At 35.9% G+C, this 22,852-nt stretch overlaps 3 protein-coding genes across 3 annotated transcripts in view; 2 read left to right on the top strand and 1 right to left on the bottom strand.

Moving 5' to 3' along the window:
- The window catches only part of LOC116173642, a 40,847-nt gene extending 26,002 nt beyond the window's left edge, over positions 1–14,845 (top strand). Inside the window, exons 3-5 of the mRNA XM_031491264.1 lie at positions 2,403–2,501; positions 2,550–6,234; positions 12,617–14,845. Coding sequence (XP_031347124.1) covers positions 2,403–2,501; positions 2,550–6,234; positions 12,617–14,318 — 5,486 coding nt within the window. The 3' untranslated portion in view covers positions 14,319–14,845. The remainder of the gene's footprint in view (positions 1–2,402; positions 2,502–2,549; positions 6,235–12,616) is intronic.
- A 3,535-nt stretch (positions 14,846–18,380) lies between these two features.
- On the bottom strand, positions 18,381–20,983 carry LOC116173636 (bystin). Its single transcript, XM_031491257.1, has 4 exons — positions 20,823–20,983; positions 20,266–20,767; positions 18,714–19,149; positions 18,381–18,665 (listed from the first exon to the last, which is right to left on the bottom strand). Exons 1-4 carry the CDS (start codon positions 20,955–20,957, stop codon positions 18,443–18,445), a joined length of 1,296 nt encoding a protein of 431 aa, XP_031347117.1. The 5' UTR covers positions 20,958–20,983; the 3' UTR covers positions 18,381–18,442.
- Positions 20,984–21,097: 114 nt separating this feature from the next.
- Positions 21,098–22,598, top strand: LOC116173641 (cyclin-dependent kinase 2-interacting protein-like). Its single transcript, XM_031491263.1, has 4 exons — positions 21,098–21,234; positions 21,299–21,408; positions 21,460–21,848; positions 21,903–22,598. The coding sequence occupies exons 1-4, from the start codon at positions 21,227–21,229 to the stop codon at positions 22,059–22,061; spliced, it is 666 nt and encodes a 221-aa protein (XP_031347123.1). The 5' UTR covers positions 21,098–21,226; the 3' UTR covers positions 22,062–22,598.
- The last annotated feature ends 254 nt before the right edge of the window (positions 22,599–22,852 follow it).

The raw sequence follows: 22,852 nt of genomic DNA, 5'->3' as shown, positions 1-22,852 counted from the left end.
TTTTCAATTCGTATGCCGTCCTTAAGAACGTTAAGAACGGCATACGAATTGAAAAATTGAACCAGACGCGCGCCAAGTTAAGTTGTACCTTAGCGACATCTAGAAATAAATAGCGGCACTACTGCTGCTTGCCGCCATTGTGATTGATGTAAAAAAATGAAACAAAATGAAAAAATGAAATCTTTGAAAATGACTCCTGGCCGCAATATTGGGTTGTAAATGACAAAACTTTCAATATTGAAAGAGGAGGAGCAGTTTTACAGCGACTGTACTTTAAAATTTAACAATTGCTTAAAATAAAATATAAAACGTACCCTCTTATTTTAGGAATATTGTAGTAATTACTGTCTTTTTAGTAAAACCTTTATACAGTCGCTCTAGAGTAATGTATGTAGAATTTATATTTTCAAAAACCAAGCTAAAAAATGATTGTATAAGCCCAGGAGTCATTCTCAAATTTTGATATAATTTTACAATGCAATTTGTCAGTGGCGACCTCTATTGGTTCTCATGAATAGTATGCCGTCCTTAAGCTAAGGTTTCTTTCCGAAGAAATTACTTATACTTACCGTTTAGAAAAAAGTTAGCATTGTAGTCTGCGAAGAGACGCATCTCCCAACAGTAAACAATGGTTTAAAAATTAGGTGCTGTCTCGATCAGTCCTGAAAATGTACAAAATGGTTTAAAAAATTTTAAAATCCACATTTATGACTGTCTATTTCTCTTATAAAATAAAATCGCATCTCTGATAAGACTTGTAACGGGCGATCAAAAATGAATTGCTGTCGAGTCGCCTTTGGAAGTTCAAGTTATATAACTCTCGCCAGGAAAGATTGCCGGTCACAGCACTCCTTGAGTTGATCTGCAATCTACGTTTTTCTTAAGATACGAGCGACTTCCGGAATAGGATAGTGCCAATGTGGAACGAAAAGTCTTTTTGTTCAACATTGACATGATACTATCCCGGAAGTCGCTCACATCTTTAGAAAAACATAGATTGTAGACCAGGATCAAGTGTTCTGTGACCGGCAATCTTTTCTGGCGAGAGGTTTAATTACGATTTCCCATCTAAATAAACATTCCAAAGGCGACTCGACAGCAACTCATTTTTGATCGCATAGTAGTTTATCTTTGTCCACAAAGAAATAGGAGATATGAGATAAAATTTGATAACGTGAAGTCGAGCCTGAAGTTATTACCCTCACTACTTACCTAGCTATAATCCTCCATGAAATTCTATTTTTAATGTCTCGTGAAATTCTCTGGTATATAAATAGTGCTGTTGGTGTATTCCCTAATATCTGGTAATCTTTAATCTCTTTGAATCCAAGATATTCTCATACTATACGAATATTAGAGAATACAAAAAAGTACATAAGAAAACCAGAATTCGTAAGAGTGCCATACCCATTGACGACCAGACGTGTATACATGTTAGTGTTTGATTTTTTTTGGGGGTAGTTTAGCTGAATTTTTCTTAAAATCTACGCAAACCTAAAAAAAAACAGTACAAATTGTGCACAGCCCTTGTGCAGGTAAAGCGCATTTTTTAAACACCCCTACGAAAATTTCTTTCATAAATAAGAAAGTTGGCACTGCACATCCTACACAAAACCAAATTTGGAAAATGGCGCTACATTTGCTATTATTCCAAGTGGCTATGGATCAAATTTTATTTAAATCCCTCCATAAATAAACAAAGGTGGCACTGCGCATGCGCAAAACGAAATTTTGAAACTGGCGTTAAATTTGGTTGCCATCTTATTAAATTAGGTCCGGGGATTCCGAGGGGGGTTCTTTAGGTCTAAACGGCGACACATTCAAACTATACACAATTTTCGTAATGTCTTAGTAAAATTCTTTGTAAAATTGTTCATAACCATAGTAGACCTGGCTGGACCAATACGTTTTTGATACGAGTTCACTCTATTGTGGGAACTCTCTTCCGACACATCATCCCCATTTAAAGTTCTGACCCCACCAATAGATAGGTATGTGGCGTTCAGACGTCCTATTTTCCTTGTGTAAGTGCACTTGTCTGACACTCTGTTTTCAGGATGATAATGTATAACTGATCTTGATAGAAATTATTTCTTTTCCTTAAAAGACCTTGCATTAGAAGTTTGTTCTTTTTGTGACCAATATAGGAGTACCTGTATGTATAACTGACATCTTTTATCATGATACTTGTGTTAAATGTAATGTTGTTTTAGTTGCATAAGGAATTATTTTTAGATATCTCAGCCATGCAACAGGGTTTTTCTACGTATGTTTTTTTATGTCATGTAGTCTGCGTTGTGCCCTCAGTGGTGCCAAACACACGCACATATTGTGATTTGAAAAATTTTTGTAAATACTGCCTGTTGTACGATCAGGAACATGAAAACTTTTCTTTGTTTCAGGTTTATTGCGGTTACTTCATGCATTCCGAAATCATACAAGGGAGAAAAGAAAAAAGACAATTAAAAAGTTCACCGGCCCTCGTCAAAAACCTAGTGATGGTAATATCTTAATAAATAAGACATTTTTAAATAAATCTTTTTTTTCAGCTGATACCATACAGCGTATGCTAGCGAATTTACCAGCAAAAAGAACGACAAGAAAAGTAATTTCTCTTAAAGATGGATTTCCAAGGACCGTATTAACTAAGAAGTTAGTTAATGCAAACTCCCAACCAATACAAAAAGAAGTGAAGACCGTGGTCAAGAATGTGAAAAAGAATTCGAACATAAACAGAACAAGAAGACTGTTGCGTTCAAACAGTTCGATTTTATTAGAAAACAATTTACTATTACCAAAGTTTAAAAGAAAAAAGAACGAAAATCACATTATTCAAAGGTGCTCTTTGAGAACAAACAAAAGTATACAGAAGAGGTTTCTAACCAAGAATCCCATTGTCTCTACCTGTAAACTATCGGACGAATTGATTAAAACTCTCACTCGAAATGATCAGGGATCATCAGAAACAGGAAGTAGTGATGATGGTACATCGGAAGATCAAGTTGAAAGTAACATTCCACAAAATGCCGACGGTAGTCCAATTAAAGATACTGTACCAGTGAATGATAAATTAAATGTACAAGTAGAAGTAGAACAAGACGGTGGAAAATCGCTTAGGAGAAAGAAACAGAAAAATAAGGTACAATCGAAAGTTGTAAGGAAAAAAGTTTCCGAAATTAAAGGCAAAAAAAACTTTAGCGATATGAGTAACATTCGAAAATTACGCTATCGAAGCGCGAAAATTTTACCAACAGTTTCCTCTCAAAAATTTCGACCCAAAATTAAGAAAAAGACAAAGAGGAATTTTGTTAAAAAGAGCGTGACTGAAATTATTCAAGTTGATGGATGCTCGCAAAGTAAATCCTTCTCTAAGAGTGATATCGACAGCAAGGAATGTGATATATCTTCAAATTTAGTGGTTACTGTAACCAACATTAATCCACCAGCGCAAAGTAGTGATAATACTTTGCAACTATCTACTTCAGAGGTTGAACCTAATTTGGATGAAAATAAGTTAGAACCGTCCAACCTAGAAAATGATAAAATGCCAACAGAAGATAATTTACCAGTACCCATTATAGCTCCATTTGAAACTAAGATTGTCGAAGCCACACCTGCACCGCAACCACCCAAACGAATTAAGAAACTAAGGGGTTTGAACGATTGCATCGCTATGTTAACCAACAAATTACATGACAAAAACTTTGACTCTAATGGTAGCAACGCCCTGGAGAATTTCTGTAGTAAAACCATTCACTCAATATTGAACAACGCAACGGGAGGCGTGCAAGTCGAGTCCAACAATGCTCCAGTAACTGTGCAACAAAGTGAAGAACATAAAGAACCTGCCCCATTAATCGATCAAGTGATGTTGAATATTTCCATTGAGAATAAAGTCGTGGAGACTCAACGCTCGGTACTAACAGAATCGGTCACCTATGAAGATTTCTATTGTATACCTGATAAACCAGCAAAAGTTAAACATAAGAGACGAAAAACTCGGAAGAAAGAGTTGAAGACTATTCCTGAAATTGTCAATGATAAATTGCAAGAAAATAATCCGGAATTCAACAGGAATTGTTGCATAGAGAATCAGTTAAATTTGGAAAAGGAGCAGGTGTGCAGCGATAGCGATAAATTTTCAAACAGCGAAAAGGAGAATACTTTCAGTGATCACTTACACAAAGTCCCAAAGACGAAGAAGACAAGGCGGAAGTATGAGAGGGTCATTCAATTGACGCTCCCGACACAAGTAGAATCTCCGACTTCGATTGTAGACAGTCATATCATTGACGTTATCAACGCGGTAGCTACCAATGAACTTGTTGATTCGGAAGATGAGGTCCCACTAGCGCAATTGATAAAAAAATATGACGTGCAACAAATTGAAGAAACCTGCACATCAGATCACGGTGAAGTTATGAATTTGGTAAACACAGATCCTTCCCCAATTGCGAATGAAGAGGTGGCTGTATCCGAACAAGTGGAGAATGAAGAACCGAAAGATAGTGCAGAAAATGTTGATCTTCACCAAGCAATGGAACTTTTCAAGGATTCGAATAATGAAATTGAATCCAATGAAGCACCGCCCGATTGCACAGATACTTCAGCTTCTGAGAAGTTGGCAAACGAAGCACAAGAGACGGTTGTAACCGCCGAGACCCCACTGTTGGATAATGTTCAAGAAAAAATCCCCAAACCCGGCACAGCTAAATCAAAGCGAAAAAAGAAAGTCGTGCGGAAAACCAAAGTGAAGGTGATGAGCAAACCAAGCGAGGTGGAGAATGCATATTGTGATATTTGTAATAAAACATTTCGGAGAAGCGAGAATTTACTCAAACACAAACGTACACTAACACACATTGCGAAACTTTCAGAACTAGAAGCCTTGGAGATGGCAACGAATTCGAAAAAACTTGATGAGCCGATAGTGATAGAAGAATATAATGTGATGAACGAGGAGCAAATGAGTTACGAAAATATTGGATCGGTAACATGCGATGCTTATCCACAGAGTGAAGTATCTGCCACTTTTGATTTGGGGTCGCCTCCCGAAACACTAAAGTTGGTCGATATAATAAATGATGTTCTAAGCAAACCAGTCGACACTGAATACGTTGAGCATAGAAATTTCTCAAATTTAGTGTTGCAATCGGATCCCGAAATAAAGCGTTGCAAAAGTTTAGGGGAACGTAAGAGTTTTGACTGTGATAAATTGCAAACTGTCGATACTACGTCTTTGCCTACCATCGAAGATGATTTTGAAGATGCAAAGATTTCGAACACTGCCGCTGACGTAATTGTAGAAAAGCAGATATCCTTACTAGAAAATATGATTGAAGATAATAGGAAGTCGGCCGAATTCGTCTCGTCCGATTTACCGGAATATTCCTGCGAAAGTAACTCCTCGACGTTTAGTATTCTCAGTGATCATAAACCCGAAGACTCGAACGAAATTACGTTTACTCACAACACAAATATTATCGCTAAATTAATCAAGCCCACGACTGACGATGTCGTGATTCCATCAGCTCACTACGAACAAATTTCCGATGATAGCAATTCTAGTCATTTTCCAATTGAAGAACAGAAATCTCGCAAAGTGCTAAATAGGGACGAGGAGTTATTTTTGGAATGCTGTAGTTTACTGAAGAGCAGTTCAGATGTATCCGATCTCTGCAGAAAATCCGTAAAGCCTGCGAAATTCTTCAATAACTTCGGCTTAAAACCAGTCGACGAACTTGAATGGATGGAACAAAAACAGATACCCATCGCTGGTACGCTTTTAGACCACACAACTGCAACACCACTAAATCTTACTCACTCGAATACCCCCGTTTGTGATACTTTCTACAGTGATGTGACGTTTTCAAACACTGACAATTCAAACTCGAAAATCTTTTTGGAAAAGAGTGATAACAATTTCTTTACGCAACCACCAATGTTTGAAGATATTTCTACCGAAAGCGATGACTCGTCAAGGAAATCGATGACTAACTCAAAATCGGTTGCGACGGCTTCCGCAGAATATAACGGTAACGCGAATTTCGGTAACGAAGATCGATCTAGTCCAAATGTTGAAAGTGCCCAAATTCCGTGCGAAGATAGTGATCAGATAGAAGTTGAGTGTGACAATGTACGAATTGTTGAGAATCAACGGCAAAATGAAGAAGAAGCTTTGCAACCAGTAGAAATTCAAGATGATGTCAAATCACCCTCTCCAACGCCATTGCAGTGAGTATTTTATATTTTATTTCTTCTTTGGTAGAAGCAAATTTATATGATAGTTGATTTGTGAGAATATGCAAGATACTAGTTCAAGATTTGGGGGAAGGGGGGGGGGGCTGAATTCTTAACTGCCCCGAAATTTTACAAATAATATTTTTTCACAGGGCGACCGATTGCGCTTTACGCATGTATGCGCCCTGATACCTTCAAATTGACTTTGATTTGCCATCAGTCAGGAATCTGGGTATCAAAAAGACGCTTCTAAAATAGTGCCATCTGCACTCGAAGATATACATTTTGAAAAATATGTATCTTGGGAAGAATTAGATGCCGATTCTGAATCACGAGGGCGCGATGGTCGCAGGGATTGCAAATAGCCAGACAAAAATAATTTGTACAAAATTTCGCACTTCCCAAAAATTGGAAATTTTACGATAACTTCTCATTCCTGAAGTTATTTATGATTATTTTTCAAGAATTTGTGCACCATTCGAAAGCTCGTTGTATTTGTCGTCTCACAGAACAAAAAGAATGTCAATGTTGCCTTTAACAACCACTCTGTAAATTGTTAAAGCTGTATATGCACGAGAAGTGTAATAACAATTTCAGTCGCGAGGTATTTTCGTTATTATTGGAGATAGAGGTATACATATACGAGACAAAATATGTACAATGAAACAATGTAGTTTTTTTACTAAAACATTTTTTCAATCAGACAAACCGTTTAAGAAATATAATAGGTTAAACATTTATAAAAATGTAACGGGAGCGCGTCAAAATAGCAATACTACTGATACCCGCTTAATTACGTACCCTGTCGCAAAATCTCGATCATATCGGTCTGTCTGTCTCTCATATTCTTAGACATAAAATAAAGATCTGTATCTCTAATTTTTGGGATGACTACCATGTTTTTGATGGACTGGCGTGGCGGCTATGTCGACCCACGATTTACCGTTCACGGTCTCGAACGGCGCGAGCGCAAACGCAGGTATTAGGCGCGGGCATGTGCGCAATCGGTCGCCTGTGAATAAGAATAATTAGAAATTTTTTGCTTCCTAAAATTAGGGGACCAAATTCATACGGGCTTTTGCCCTTAAGGACGGTATATGAACTGCTGATTAAATTGTCTTCACACTCACACTAGGCGTGTCTTATGGTAGCTTCTTAAGATAAGTAATAAGTTTTTAAATGAGTAATTGCATTTCTGTATTGACGTCCACAACCCCTTTGAATGCTCATAACACAGAAACCTTAGACTACACCTTTTTCAAGTGTAATTCAGAAACCATCACATGTAATTCAGATTAGTCAAGTTAATTTCAGAAAGTGTAAATTGTAATTCAGATTAGTCAATTGGATTTCAGAAAACGTAAATTGTAATTTAGATTAGTCAATTGGATTTCTGAAAAGGTTAATTGTAATTCAGAAACCATCGCGTGTAATTCAGAACCGTAATTTCAATTTTGGGGAGTGTATAGAATCATAGATTTATTAATCTGATAAAATGTAATTCAGAAACTATGGATTGTAATTCAGATCAGTAACTTACTTGCAAGTACAGGTACTGTTATCTTAAAATGCCCAGATAGGTACACTTACATGTTATACATAGACAAAATATTTATTTTTAAAGTTAAGCTAGGGTTTAACATTGGTGAGTAAGGTCCCAACCTTAATAGTATTGCAGTCGTTCCATTGTTAACTGCTTCATTTAATTTTTAGAGAAAAATAACGAATTCTGAATTACAATTGATAAATTCTGAATTACATTAAATGACGGACTCTAAAAAACAATTTGTGCACTCCTTCGTTCTAAATCGCGTTTTCCCAATAAAACACGAACGTCGGGAACGTCCATTTTACAATTGACTATCTACTTTCGCGCACTAGTGCCTAAAAATTCAACGAAATTATCTATTTAGTGCGGATCATAAACTAAAAAGTAGTATGATGGAAGAGTAAAAAAGAAAATATAAATACACTTTTTTACATCATTCCCTGTAGTACACGGGCAAAAATAAGCTTAAATCAGAAGTTTTGAACATTAAATTCACATTTTAAATTTCTAGATTTCTACCTTATCGGCGTAGAGGGCTTGATTTTTTTCAAAAGAATTATAATGTCGCAAAAATCTCGCGAAAAGGATTTGAATTTATATAAATTCGATTTAACTAATCCGTGCAAAAAATAGAATACATTATTAGTGCGTGAACAGTGTTTGCTTGATTCGCGCGACATGCGGCGCACGTGCGCGTTGCGCACTCGCGCCGTCAAACTTCGCGCTCCTCGGCAAAATAACTGTTCCCGCACTAATAATGTAAATAACTATTTTATTATACTTAATTGAAATCACCTTATTTACACCTGTATTAGAAATAATGGTATCTGGCCTTTTCCAGACTAGCGCACGGAATAGTAGGTATATCTCATTAGGAGTCCGGAAAGCAGGCTTTTTCCGTGCGCGCGTGGCAAATTCCCGTGTGAGGCGTAGCCGAACACGGGAAGTCATGCAAGCACGGAAAAAGCATTTCTGGACGTGTAATGAACGATATTTTTTATTATACTTCTTTTAAATCGATAACAAAAAACAACAAACTCGCTAACATTTTTATTTTGTGACAGTTATAGAAAATGCGTTTTCATGGTTACTCCTTAGACCATATAGTATATGGACTGCTATTATCCCTATGCTTTCAATACAAAATGGGTGGTCACGGATAGAGGGCACTGTGGGTATGTGAATCTCAGGGTAAACTAAAGTCGTATGAACACCACTCGGATCGCGTAAAGAGTAGCTTTTATGGTAACCGCGTACTACGGGAAGCTTTAAATACTCTTGATTATCTTCTATACGTCCACAAATAAGAATAGGTTTGCATTTTTTGCCTTATCTAGGCGATTAATTAATTGACGTTTGTGAATTTATAGGTTGACAGTATCAAATCGTATCTAATCGGACAACTTCGGACAGACTCGTTTACCCTGAAACTCACATACCCAGGCGATGTCCTTGACCATATTTTCGTTACAATTAGCAGTCCATGTACTATATGGTCTAAGGGTTATTCTCAAATCATTTCAAAGGCGATTTGTTTAATTAGTTTATTTTAGATAAGGTGGACGAAACGTCAAAAAATGTCACAAATTCTCAAAGAAGTTTATCTAAATATTCAAACATCTACGAATTAAAACGCAAAATACTTACATGTGAAACATTACAACGCATATAGATTTTCTGAAAATTAGTTTTCTTCCCTGTAAATTTGTATTTTAAAGCAATATTTTGGGTATTTATATTCAGCGCACGGAGAGAATCAAAGGGGCCGGGAAAAGTTTTTACACTATCTGAAATACAAGTTACTAATCTGAATTACAATTTACGGTTTCTGAAATTAAAATGACTAACCTGAATTACATGTGATGATTTCTCAAATTCAATTTACTATTCTGAATTACACTTAATGTCTTCTGAAATGTATCTTACGGTTTCTGAATTACACTTGAAAAAGGTGTAGACACAGAAACCGTTTAAGACAAATGCTATCGTGGAATTTTGGGACACCAGTAGTCGCTGCGGACTCATGGTCCACAGGGGTTATATATGACGTTACAGGGTTAATTTGGAGAGCAGACTTCGCCAATGCTGCGGTACTCAACTTTGCCCTTCATTTGAATGTTTTGGAATAAATCTTTCTCTCCTTTTTTGAATAATAATTATAATTTTATATATATATAAAAATATTAATAATTATTATTACTATAAAAAAATATTACAAAAAATATAGTAAGTACACGCTTTTTACATTTTTGAAAGTTTATAATAATATACCAAAAATAAATAAATTAACTCTACTTAATAACAGTTTAAAATAACATAAAAAGTAAGTTGATTTTCATTTAACAAGAGACCCTTTAGATACATTCAACACTTATGGAGCGGACTGTTTGCACTGGGTATTGTCAGAAGGTAAGAAGAGCATGAGAGCATGAGAGCGGTGGGGGTCTAAATAGTCACGTAATTACAAAAAAATCAGTGGTGAGGAGCGGGAGTCTGCAAGCGACCACTGTAGGGTTAAATGCTTATTATTCATATAAGTACACTAAGCGGAATTTTTTTTGGAAAATTTATATCTGTACAATGGTTCTTCGATACATTTTTTCCTATCTACAGGGTGCAGCTAAAAAAACATCTTAATTCTAAAAGGTAGTTAAAAAAACCTAAGAAAGGTACAGTAAAAATATCTCTATTTCTGAACAATGAATACATTGCCATTTCACATTACTGGGTTTTAAAAAGTATAGCAGTTAAATGAATCCTGCATTGTTGACATATTGAAGAAGTTTTTCCCTGAAGTTTTACATAGGTCTTTGTGTCACATATCTGGGAATAGCTGTCAGTGTCTGGGAGATTCCTTCAGTTCTGCAGAGTTTGTAAACTTAGGCCCTTAAGTACTCAAACAAAAAAATTACAAGGTAACCCTCGTAAAAAAGCTAGACGTCCAGAAAACAATTCCCTCAACATTTCCATACAAAAGGTTAAAAGCGAGGTTGAAAGTGTGGACGGTGGCTCCATCTTGCTGGAACCAGATTTGTTGCTCTTCATGGTCTACAGGCGGAGAAAACCTCTACCATATGGCAGTAACGATTTGAATTAACCGTTACTGTTAAATCATATTGTCTAGTTTTAAACGCACCCCTGCATTTTCTATTCTCCATTTATAAATTTCATTTTTCCAAGCGACCGTTAATGGATGGAAAACTGCTACATCCATTGTAGAAAGAGTGTAATATTTGGATAGGGGGCAACAATTTCTATTCCTTTGGTTTTGCAAAACTCACTTAACGAAGTACCCCCCTAGATAAAGGATTATGTTGTCAAATCTTCCAATAGCCCAAGATTGTGGCATAGAAGCGGCCAATAATTTCGGCACTCTCTTTAAATTGACCACAATCATAGGAGGAGTAGGGTTTCCTCCTTTGCGTTTCCCATGACGAGTGTTGTGATATTTTATTTTTCATCAGAATTGGTTACACTATGATTCAATTTTTGCCGTAACGAGAACACAAACATATGACCCGAGATTTTTATATATTACATAAAATTCAAACTGTAGGACGCGACGGCAATGTGTCTATCATAACCCGTTTATGTATTATAAGCATTGAAAAAGGCATTGCAAATAACAACATGGAAATAAAGTCATTTAAATGATTATGGTACAAGACACATATTCTTTGCGTATTTTTTTATGACAAATTTATTCCTCTACACCTTTTACCTTCCATACATTTTTTCTAGCTATTTAGTTTTCTCTACGCTTTGAAATAAGTGTAGGCGATCGTGATTTTCGTAAGAAAACACTATAAGACATTTGGAATTGCGAGTTTCTGTTGTTTTTTGGTTAACATTTTGTCTTATAATTATTATAACCCATATGTCTGTAAATGGTTTTTAGCGCATTTTTTAAGAATGAAAAAAAATGTGCTATTGTTTGCGTTTTGTCCGTCCAGACCCACTTCTGCAGTTTCGAACTACTTCTAGGGGAATGGTCCTAGAATCTTGGAATTTTTTGTAGTAGGTGGTGTATTGAAATTGTGCCAGACGGCCATCAAATTTCGCTGTGTAAAAGCCCCCCCCCCCCCCCCCCACGAATGATTTCCTAAGATGCTGTTTTTTAAAGTAAAACGTGCATAAGTTTTACGTACGACAACCAATTGGTCTCAGATTTTGCGTACGCATGCTTTAAGTGGTGCCAAGTTAAACTTTAGAAAATGGGGGGGGGGGGGGTTAAACACATGTTCTACCCTTTATGGTATTCGAATGAAAGGTCTCATCGAAATAAATTGGTCTGTACAAAGTGTAACTTTCCCGTGCGACTCTTTTTCGAGATCAGTGAGCGGGGGCTGAGGGGGGTTAAAAAGGTCTCAACGAAAGGAACCGTTTTATACCAACTACTACCCTTCTTTCTGTCCTCTTAGCAAAGTACGGGGTGGAGGAAGCGGGGGGGGGGGGACTAGTTCCTTCATGGTACTCTAATGAAAGGTCTCAATGAAAGGAATTAATTTCTACCAACCATAACCCTCCTCCTCGACATCTTATCGTGATTGGACATATTCCCTTATACCTCAAGTACGGATTGTCGGAAGAGGGTGTTTTACACTTATAGCTTTTTGATGATAAATCTATCTTGACTTTATGAACAGTTTTTTTTGTATACATTTCGTTTCACATTTAACCTTACCTACCTCTGGATTGTAGTACTATTAACTGTTCGGAGCCTTCAAATGATGTCTTGTTTGTATTGACATATCGTCAAACTTGGTGCATAGTTTAGAATTTAAATAAAATACGCATTTTTTAATCGCACCATTTCTTTTGTTACAGAAAAAGCGAGGGAGTTAAAATAATTCAATCAAATATAACAGATTATGTAGTAACAAAAAATGTTAAAAAACATGAGAATAAGAAATTGCTTACTAAAGGCGCTTTAAAGGTATTCGAGGGCCTTAAGGTTTCCATTCCGAAAGGCGATCTAGATATGAAAGAGGTACTAAGCTGTAGCCCTACGTCAAAACGCTTAGAAATTGAAGCCGAGCAAGACAAAATAGCGGAAAAGAAATCTCACACGAGAAAAGACTTCATCAATCGGAATTTCATTTTTAATAACATACTTAAGAACGGTAAAAAAGTAAACAACAAATTAGGATTGAAGGTCACAAAGAAAAGGTATAATGCACAAAAGCATGCGAAAGTTATTAAAGCGAGTCACGATAAAAAGTCTCATGACGTTTACGACTTTGAGGAGACGCAGGACAGCGTAGATATGTTTATGAAAAATTCCGATTCTCTGCCAGATTATCACAGTTTTAAAAATAAAATATCGTGCAAGCTGGGTCTTGCGGAGGATGTCGACGAAAACGAGTCAACATTACCGAAAAGTAAAGAGGATATGAAAAAAACCACTCTAAACAATTCCAATTTACCGCCGTCGAGAAAATTGAAAATGAATAAAACGATTACAAAGAAGAAATGTATGATAATGGGACGAATTTTTAAGAATGCTCTCAAGCCGAAAGCCGCAGACGAAATGAAAAACATTCCCGCCATTGATAATTCGAAAATCGTCGAGAATTTCGTTATGGATTGTCACAATTTACAGAACACTAGTCAAACGAAACACAAACTAACAGAGGAGGAGATGAATTTATTGTTCGACAGTTTATTAAACGAAGATAATTGTAACGGCGCAAGTAAAGAGACTCTTAAAAATGATCATACCGCTGAAGTGAAAAGTGTCGATACGAAACCTAAATCGAAAGCTAACCGGCCGAAGAAAAGGCAGAGGGCACATTCGTCGGATTCGTCAGACGAAGAGTTCAGCATTAAAAAATCGTCCAAAAAGCAAGTAAATAGAAAATCTAGTAATAACGACTGTGTTATCAATCTCGAACAGGAATTAAAGGAGTGCATCGGGGTTGCGAGTAGAAAAAGTCAGCGCAAATGTACTAGTGGGAAACAAAACGTTTTGGTCGAGTATTGGAGTTCCGACGAGTCTAATTTCGATTACGAAAGCGTTACCATGTTGGATAATGTTATCAATACTAACCCCGTAGAAGACGTCCCGGCGAATCCATTTACACAAATCATAACTAGCGCAATAGACGCTACTGAAATGGACGAGGGAAATCACTTGGATGATTTATCGGTCAAAGAAGATGCAGACGACAAATCCAAAGAAATGAAGAAGCGATGTTTTAAAACAAAACACTTCCGAAAGAAGAGCGCCATCGCGACCGATAAAACGATAGAAGGGCGCGATTCGGTGACAATAGCGTCTACCCGACAGAAACGTAACGCCGCCGACACATTGTACTATTGGTCAAGCTCGAGCGAGGACGAAATGCAAGACATCATCGAAGTGAAACCATTACGGGACGACGGCGAAGATGATGATAGGCCGACGCAGCAAGGGTGGATCGTTGGCGATTCGCCGAAAAAGTTAGTTACAATGTTAGCACAGGCTAAAGGTAAAAAACTCGATGTAGAATATGTTAAAAAAAATCGCAAAAAAAGAACTACTCTATAATAATTATTAAATATTGTGTTCATAAATCATGCGTGTCTGTAGTGTGAGTCGTAATCAATTTATAAAACACACCAAATGTTATATTGTGCCACAAAAGTAAACGTGATAAATTATGCGTACAAACAAAAAAGGGAATAAATATTGTGTTATAATGAATGAATGTCGGTTGCTCTTTTAAATGGAGAAGTTTTGTTTGTAGTTTAAAGAAGCATTTACAGATATAGATAAAGCTACTAGTGATGTTTATTGGTAAGGCAGTGTATCGCTGCACCTGCACATACGGTTGTAGGTTATAAATTTTATCACATTGATAATTATTTCTATAAACTGTAAGTAATTGAATTTGTAACTAGTAATCTATAATAATTATAATTGTAGTCATTGTTCTTCCCATACTCAAATTAAGTAATTTGGCATATGGAATTCGACTGTTTATTTACAAAAAGCGTACATTTTATTTTCATTTTATTTATACATATATATTTATTGTTATTAATACTACCGAATGGTTGTTATTTCCAAAAATTCGCGTTTTTGTTTGTTTTTATTTTTAGTTTTTTTAAATTTTGATTTTCATGTTCGTCGACATATTTTTTATGCAAATGTTATAAAATCGAGTATTAATGACAACTAAACGATTTTTCATTTAAGTTTTTTATTTCCGAATAAGAGCTTTTTTACAGTTTTAATCCACGTGAACTTACAAGGTACAAATATTTGTGTGTCTATTTATTTTTGGTTTTTGATATCCCGCGGAAATTAACTATAAGGAAATTCTCAAGAATTACTTCTATCGCCTAAACACAAATTTGCCATTGTAAGTGTAATATTAGTTAAAGAATTATAATTACATTGTTATAATTGTGAGACTAAGAAAATTTTGTATGTATAAATATCTACTACATTATTTTCTAACACAGACCGAGTATTTTTTAATACCTACAATGAAATATGCAAGTCTTACATATTTGATATGAATATTTCAGATAAACATCCATGTGTTGAAACTTTCCAATCTGGAGGATGGGTGATTACAGACCCGTCATATTTTTCTGGTACTTATCAAAGGGTACAGCAACGTATGTGATTTGGTGTGAATAATGGTATGCAGCATGTTGCAACTAGGGATGTTACGGAAGTGGTTATATCGGAACCGAATTCGGAAGGGAAGCTTTTTAATTTGGTTTATCGGAACCCAAATTGGAGTCAAAAGAGAGATGTCAAATGTCAGTAGTAATAATAATTAAATCAAATGTGACTCCAAAAGAAGCAAATAATATTTAATGAACAAAACAACAAGTGAAAGAGTAATAGACATAATATACGGTTCTGCATTTTCGAAATCGGAATCGAACCTCCGTAACATCTCAAGTCTCAACTACTACAACCGGTAATAGGGGGGTTAGCTCGAAATCCACTGAACGAGAGTGAGAAAATAAGTTATACACCAAATCAAAACGTTAATAGCTCTTAAAAAATGGCAAACATTTGATAACCGTAAAAAAACAATTCTTGGTCAGTTTTTCCACGAACGCGATTTCAAACACATGAATCTGCATTAAGGTTAAATCAAGTCAACTTCAAAGATTGAAATCTCACAAAAAATATAAAATGCTGCAAAGAAAACAAATACATTATCAAGAAATGCAAAGATTACTGCATTTAAATGACACAAAATAACAACTTATACTGCATGATGCTTTGGTGACCGCCATTAACCACAAGTTCTCCAGTTGGCGCAGTCCTAATAGTACGTCGGGTACATGGCTAGAATGGGGAAAATACTGCACTTTTTGATTGGAATATGCCACTTTCTGTGGTAATAGTTAATACCAAAAGGCAACTTTTGAGATAGGGAGCCACTCGAAAATCCGTGCAGGAAACCAAAATGGTGGCCGTCAAGATGGCGCCAGTAGCCGCAATATATTTTTTTGTATCTCTGCTCTTAATAATCCGATTTTAATTTTCTTTTTTTTCTATTGAAAGCTCTTGTGACGAGGAAACTTTTTTGCTATATAACATTTATCTCTAAAACTTAAGGATTTATCACAATTTAAAAAAAAAATGTTTTTTTTTACGAATTTGAATCACAAGTAAGCTCTTAATTGTGCAATCTCCCGGTCTTTTCAACAAAAAAAGGCCATCGTTTAGAAATACAATCGATACAACCCCAAAATTCTTTGTATCTACCCTGCAAGTTCGGAAAATTTCAATCCGCCATGTTTTTTTTCTCTTACTCTCGCTCTTGCACTTACTTATCCTATTTTATTTAATTAGTTGGTTTAAGCTACGACGAATGTGAAATTTGGAGTGCTTATTTATCAGATCATGGGTTTTTTCGTGGGTTTTCTTTAAGAATATTAAAGGAATATTATGATTTCCAAGTTTTAGATACCTATTCATATAAGTTGAATCATTTTTATTAGACAGGGAATCCACCTTCTGTAAGCGGACGATAGAGCCTCAACGGTTGGGATTAATGGTAACGGTTTGTTGGTATGAGAAGCCTGAGGGGAAGCCTAAAACGTATTTTTAGGTATATAGGGTGTTCTCGAGGGCAGCCTATACATTTTGATATTTTTTATAGGTATCCCCGGGTATATTATTTTTGTAGGTCTTATCTGTTTTTTTTCGTAATGCTAACCGCGAGGCTAACCGTTTTCCGGATATGCTTTTTATACAAGGTGAAACTTTATCTTTAAAACATTTTTTAAATAAGCTTTTTATGACATCATAATGGGGGTTTACAGTATAGTTGAATTCCGCAGTTCTAATTTAATAAGCGTGTACCTGAAACCATAAAACATTTTTTTGGACAGTAAAAGTTTATTTAAAAATAGAGGCTGATTAGCAAAAAAATAATGAACATGTGCGGTTTTAAAGGTTTATTCAAAACGATATGATTGTGGCGGGCTCTGTGACGTAATAAGCCCGACCAATCAGCTCCTAGAACCATTCAGATGACATAACGACTTGGCAATAATGCAGGAGAATGGCATTTATAACTTGCGTCATCTGTCACTTTCGTGCTAGATGCAGTTAAACATCCCTCTCAAAACGTCAAATGTGGCAAACGTCAGACCCTCGCGTAAGGTTGCCAGCTCACTTCTACGTGATTGGTTGTAGGTTTGTGACGTATTTCAAATTCGGACTAAAAACACAGCTTTTCAATAATTTATTTTGGGGTTATTTTACTCGCAAATAAAAATTGAGAACACACGGGTCTTTTTATTTTTAATGTAGTTTGTGGATCAGAAATAAAAAATGAAGGCGGGATGAGCCCATAAAAAGTTTGCTACCAATCCACGTACATTCAATTTGGGGTCAGTAGCATAGGTACTTCTGCACGGTCAAAGGGGGCATACTGTTTTTAAATAGCAACCACTATTTTCTTGACGTAGTGAATTATTTGTCGATACAAATTGATACAATAAAACTCGTTTTTCAAATAATTGAATTTTAATATCTATCTCAAAAGTTGCCTTTTGGTATTAACTATTACCACAGAAAGTGGCATATTCCAATCAAAAAGTGCAGTTTTTTTGGCGTACCCACGTACTACAAAAATTGCGTGGTTGCCAGCTCTCAAAAATGTGTGCATCGTCAGAGGTTGTATATACACTCCAACTTTTGTTAAACCATCATACTCCTACTTCCGTAAATTTTAAATGCAACGCCAATAAGGGGCGCTCGAGATGCCCCTCTTCCATAACAAAATTGCGCAAAAGAAATTATGCACCTGTATCGTTTGTTATCAGCGTCAAACACACGTGCGCCTTGAAATCAATTAAATTACGCGATAACAAAGTCCTTCTCACACGACCACATAGCACTTAAATGCATTCGACCAGATGTTCCTTAATTTTAAACAACGCAATTTTCACATCTTACAATTCAGAAAAAATAGACATTGAAATACCAAATTCTGATGAATTCGTAATGTAATCCTACAGATTTAAATTAAAACATTCACATATGCAGCTTGGCCCGGTATATTTCGACATAAAAAGCTCACGTTGTTTACGTAACAACAATAAAGGCAAAAGAATATTCACCAAAATGTCGAAATTAAATAGACTGTGAACAATTTATTTTCACACAACAAAATTAGAATAGCATCATAATTAAAACGAACTTGTTTCCATCTCTTGAACTTCTGCATCTCTACATTTAGCACTTTGTAATTCTCTACGAATTTCTGATGTAATCTGTGGATGACTTTGTGTGCGCAAAAGTTCCAATAATGCCTCCTTTTGTTCTGTAGATATATCTGCTTTGTAACGTTGCACGAATGTGAGAAAAGCTTGATGCCACAGCACGGGTAACTCGCGGTGATCGTTTTGAAATCTAGAAGTATCCATTAATCTTTGTGACATTAGTTTAAATTCAAATTACCTAAGGAAATGGAAAACGAGTGCGTCAACAACACGATACGGTAAGGCATACTTTTTATCAATGAAAATCCGCAAAAATATTGAGTTGGCACTGGTGTAATCCATTTCCGCAATTTTCAAAAGTGTGGCTGACGAATGCAGCATGGGTATGGAGTTTTGTGAAATTACAGATCCGATTATGATCGCTTCGCGTAACGTGCAGGTACCACTTTCTAGTAGGGGCAAGAGAAAACCTTTCATAAAACTTCCAGGTTTGTACAGAGCCTTTCGTAATGCTTGATAAAGGTGAAAGTTTAAACGCTTATATTCGGCCATATCGTCCCTTACTCTAGGAAGTAACACTAAATTGTAAAACCTTTGAGCCATCTTTTCTTTCAAATTTGATGCAAATATTCTCGTTGCTTGATACATGGCTGCGGCGGACCACTTTGGAGGATCTAAAAATAAAAATATCACCTGCCAGTAATAGGTATCTGTGAATTTCTTAATAGTGTACAGGTAATAGTCCTAGAGGAAATATACAGTAACACTTTTGAAATTGTATTGATCAAGGATGTACTACTACATCAATAACACTCGCATCATGTACAGTTTTGAAACAGCAAATTTGAGAATTATAGATGTTGCGCGCATGTCAATATTACATGAATATTAAGTAAATACCAGCCACTTTCTCTGTCCGTCCGAGGCCTTAACTACTTCTACAGTTTTATATATATTTAGTTCGTTCTTTTTGAATTCGGTACCGTATACCTAGCTCTGGCACCTGAGTTAAGAAAAATCTATAATGTGCGCATGCGCAATATCAACTTTCTTATTTATGAATCTATTTTGTTGAAATGTGAACCACAGTTTCTAGTGAAGGCAGGCAACGCACATAGTAAAAATCAGATGTGCGCATGCGCAGATTGCGTAATGCCAACTTTTTATTAATGGAAACATTTCTTTGTAATTTTAACAATAGATACTTCAAACGCACATAACTATGGCCTTTTTGGAAGTACTGAGCAATGCATGGAAAATACACTAAAGTTACACACCTTAGAGTGAAGTTTTTTCCTTGTTTAGGGAAATCTTGTACTTTTAAAATGTATGAGGAAAAACAATTGAGTTCCGAGTAAGATGCATGTAGAACTAGAAACCTATAGTCAGTTGCACCTTGACTTTAAAGTACAGGAAACATAGGGCAATACAATCCTCAAAGGAGTTTTTAGCTAATTTTGTAGATTACAAATCATATTCTGATAACATTTGGCATCGTTGTAGATCATAAGAACGTGCACTGTAAGGTCATGGTGAGATGGACTATAGTGTGAATGCATTCGATTTGGATTTTTGACAAGTTAAATTTTTAGACATTTTTTTAATCATGGGGATCTGCCCTCTGTGACATTGGCACTTCATTTCTTGAACCGTCTCAAGTAAATAAGCGGGACTCACTGAATGTTTATATCTGTAGAACTATTATGACTGCAAACTATTTAGAAATTCCCCAATTTTTGATAATGATATGTGCTAACTTCGCACACACAAGTAACAGTAGATAATCCTACCTAAAATAAACAGGATTTGCTCCCAGTTCCGTAATTTAGGTACGATTTTAAACACCTTTGGTAATTTACCACTTCTGTACTTGTGAAGCACCTGCCGTACGCCCTCGTACATCTGCTTTACTCGTGGGTCGATGTCTTGTATTTCTATAGAATTGACGTCAGTCATTTTAGATTGTAATTCCGCTTCTTTCTCTTGAATCTTTTCCATAATTATGTCGGCCAGTGTCCGTCGAGGTGCCGGATTTTTATTCATAAACATTTCCATTGCTTCCTCATCCTCTTCTTTTATTTCAATGTTATCATAAAATGTGTCAGTTTCCAAATCTTCCTCTTCGTCATCGTCATCATCATCCTCGTCATCGACACTGCCGCTTGGTTCTCCTAAAGTAACGGGTCGTCTCCGTGGGTTCGCTTCTTCCAGAGTCGGATAATCATCGTCTAACTCTTGTAATTGTCTTCGAGCGGCCGACAATATTTTCGAGGACAAATTGGAGTCCACATACTACAATTATAAATGGAATTAAAGAAGTCCTGGTGTAAAGGTATTGAAGGTTAACCTCCTCATCTTCCTCCTTTTTCAATCTAGTTTTAGTTCGGCCTTTGGGTTTCACGAATTTACTGTTGTTAATTTCATCTTCTAAAGGGATTTTTATCCCTACCCTTGACGAGTGAATTTTACGTATTTTTCCCATTTTTTTTGAGGAAAAATTCGCAATGTAAATATCTGCAAGTCTGGTAAATATCAACACGTGCCGTATAACTGTCAAAAGGAAAGTTGCACTTCAAAGTTAAATCTTTGTGTGACTCCCATCAGGAGCATCCTGCTTTGCATCCCACAGAACAGTGTAAAATTTAAAATTTTGTTCTGTTTTGCATCCGTTGGTCGTATGTGGGAGTATGGAGCTTATTTTCAATTTAAAACTGTTTGACGGTCAAGACTTCTTGCTCTGCTATTTAAACAATGCCACGGTATACAATTGCTAATGCTAACTTAAAGCACCTATGATGGGAGCAACGTTTAGTTTTAGCATAGTTTTAGATTGTTTCACTTGCCGTTTGTCAACAAAATTTTGGATTTAATAAAAATGTCAACGTCACCCAATAAATCTCGAAATGTAGAGAAACATTTTTCACCTATCACCTGTAAGAAAACCAGTAAAAAGGAATTTAAATTGTTAATTTTCAAATTTACAGTGCCACAAAGCCCTGCAGGGATATCATCACACAAAAATCTGACTGGATTACCTCGAGTTGCAAGGGATATCGTTGCAGACTTATACAATAATATTCAACGATGGAATGATAATCATATAAGAGGAGCAAACATTACAAAAAGCATTGCTCATTTAAAAACAAATAACATTGCCGACTATTCAAAGAACTTGGAGAATTTAACGAGCGATTTATTTGATGTGGTAGAAAAGTTGTCAGGCATCTCCGAGGCCTTTGATTTTCTATGCAGCCAAATGAAGTCCTTGGTTAAGCTTCATAAAAAAACAACTACATTATTTATTTCCATGCGTAATGAACAATTGGCAGATTTTGTAGAGGCAATCACGTCTGCGTACAAAGGAGAATTGAAAGTAGGTATATAATTTGTGAAAATACAGCCTGAACTAGAAGAAATCCTTTATTAGGTTAAGAAGTTTGTGTTGGAAAATATCGCACATGCGAAGAACAAAAATGAGGTAATGTTTTATGCTGTGTGTTGGGCACATCAACAAAAAGTAAATGTAGAAACAAATGTAAAATTGGAAGCATTGTTAACGGAAACAGGACATAGACGAATTATGTAGTGATGAATACTATAATGAAGCCTATAATTAACAATAACAGTTTGCAATAAAGCGGTGACATCTAATCTAACTTGGACAATTTTGTAGGTTAAAATGCAAGTGAAAAATTGAAAATGTAAATAGTGTTGTACTCTTAGATCAGTATGATCTAAGGATGTACTTGCCCATTGCAGTCTTTAATAACAAGTTTTTTTGTAAAATTGGCAATGCTGCAGAATGAAGTTTCCAGTTTTTAAAACCACCCGCCCGTTAGTAAGGGGGGTTTGCATGGGTAAAAAATGACCGCTCATCTTTTAATGGAAGAAACAGAAATCCGAATTAAACAAAATCTCGATGTTGTCGATCGGTCTGTGCTCTCATTTTTGGCTAAATGGCTGAACCGATTGGAATCAAATTTGGTACACATATTCTAGACATAAAAGCAAGAACTGAAAAGCCTTATTTGGGCAGAACGCGCATGTGGTGCTAACCACAGCAAATTTTTTGTTATAAGTTAATTATGAAAATTTAAGTAAAATGAAACAAAAATGCGAAAAATTATTTGAATCTTGAAAATACCACCAAAAAAAAGACTAAAGAAAAATAATTCATATCAACGTGTGACGTCACTTAACCTATTCGTTTGCTTAGTACGTGTACAGTTGGTTATTGGTGCCTCAGAGTAAGTCTTTACTTCTTACTCTGAGATTGGTGCACTCGATTAGATGAGATGACGTTACAGGCAGTAGAAACCTCTGCTGTGTTCCACACAACTTAAATATGGTCATGAGTTTTGATCTATATTTCAATGT

This window comes from Photinus pyralis, unplaced genomic scaffold, assembly GCF_008802855.1.
Source record: "Photinus pyralis isolate 1611_PpyrPB1 unplaced genomic scaffold, Ppyr1.3 Ppyr1.4_LG6, whole genome shotgun sequence".
Taxonomy (NCBI): Eukaryota; Metazoa; Arthropoda; class Insecta; order Coleoptera; family Lampyridae; genus Photinus; species Photinus pyralis.
The sequence above is the reverse complement of the archived record's forward strand: the minus strand, read 5'-3'. Positions and strand labels throughout refer to the sequence as shown.

What these genes read in the sequence shown, in the direction of transcription:
- LOC116173636 (XM_031491257.1), bottom strand. Translation starts at nt 20,957, where the DNA reads ATGGGAAAAATACGTAAAATTCACTCGTCAAGGGTAGGGATAAAAATC. An exon ending in AAAAGGAGGAAGATGAGGAG is followed by an intron (nt 20,768 to 20,822) that starts GTTAACCTTCAA and finishes TTATAATTGTAG; the next exon opens with TATGTGGACTCCAATTTGTC. An exon ending in GCAAATCCTGTTTATTTTAG is followed by an intron (nt 19,150 to 20,265) that starts GTAGGATTATCT and finishes TTTTATTTTTAG; the next exon opens with ATCCTCCAAAGTGGTCCGCC.
- LOC116173641 (XM_031491263.1), top strand. An exon ending in ACATTTTTCACCTATCACCT is followed by an intron (nt 21,409 to 21,459) that starts GTAAGAAAACCA and finishes TCAAATTTACAG; the next exon opens with TGCCACAAAGCCCTGCAGGG. An exon ending in CGTACAAAGGAGAATTGAAA is followed by an intron (nt 21,849 to 21,902) that starts GTAGGTATATAA and finishes ATCCTTTATTAG; the next exon opens with GTTAAGAAGTTTGTGTTGGA.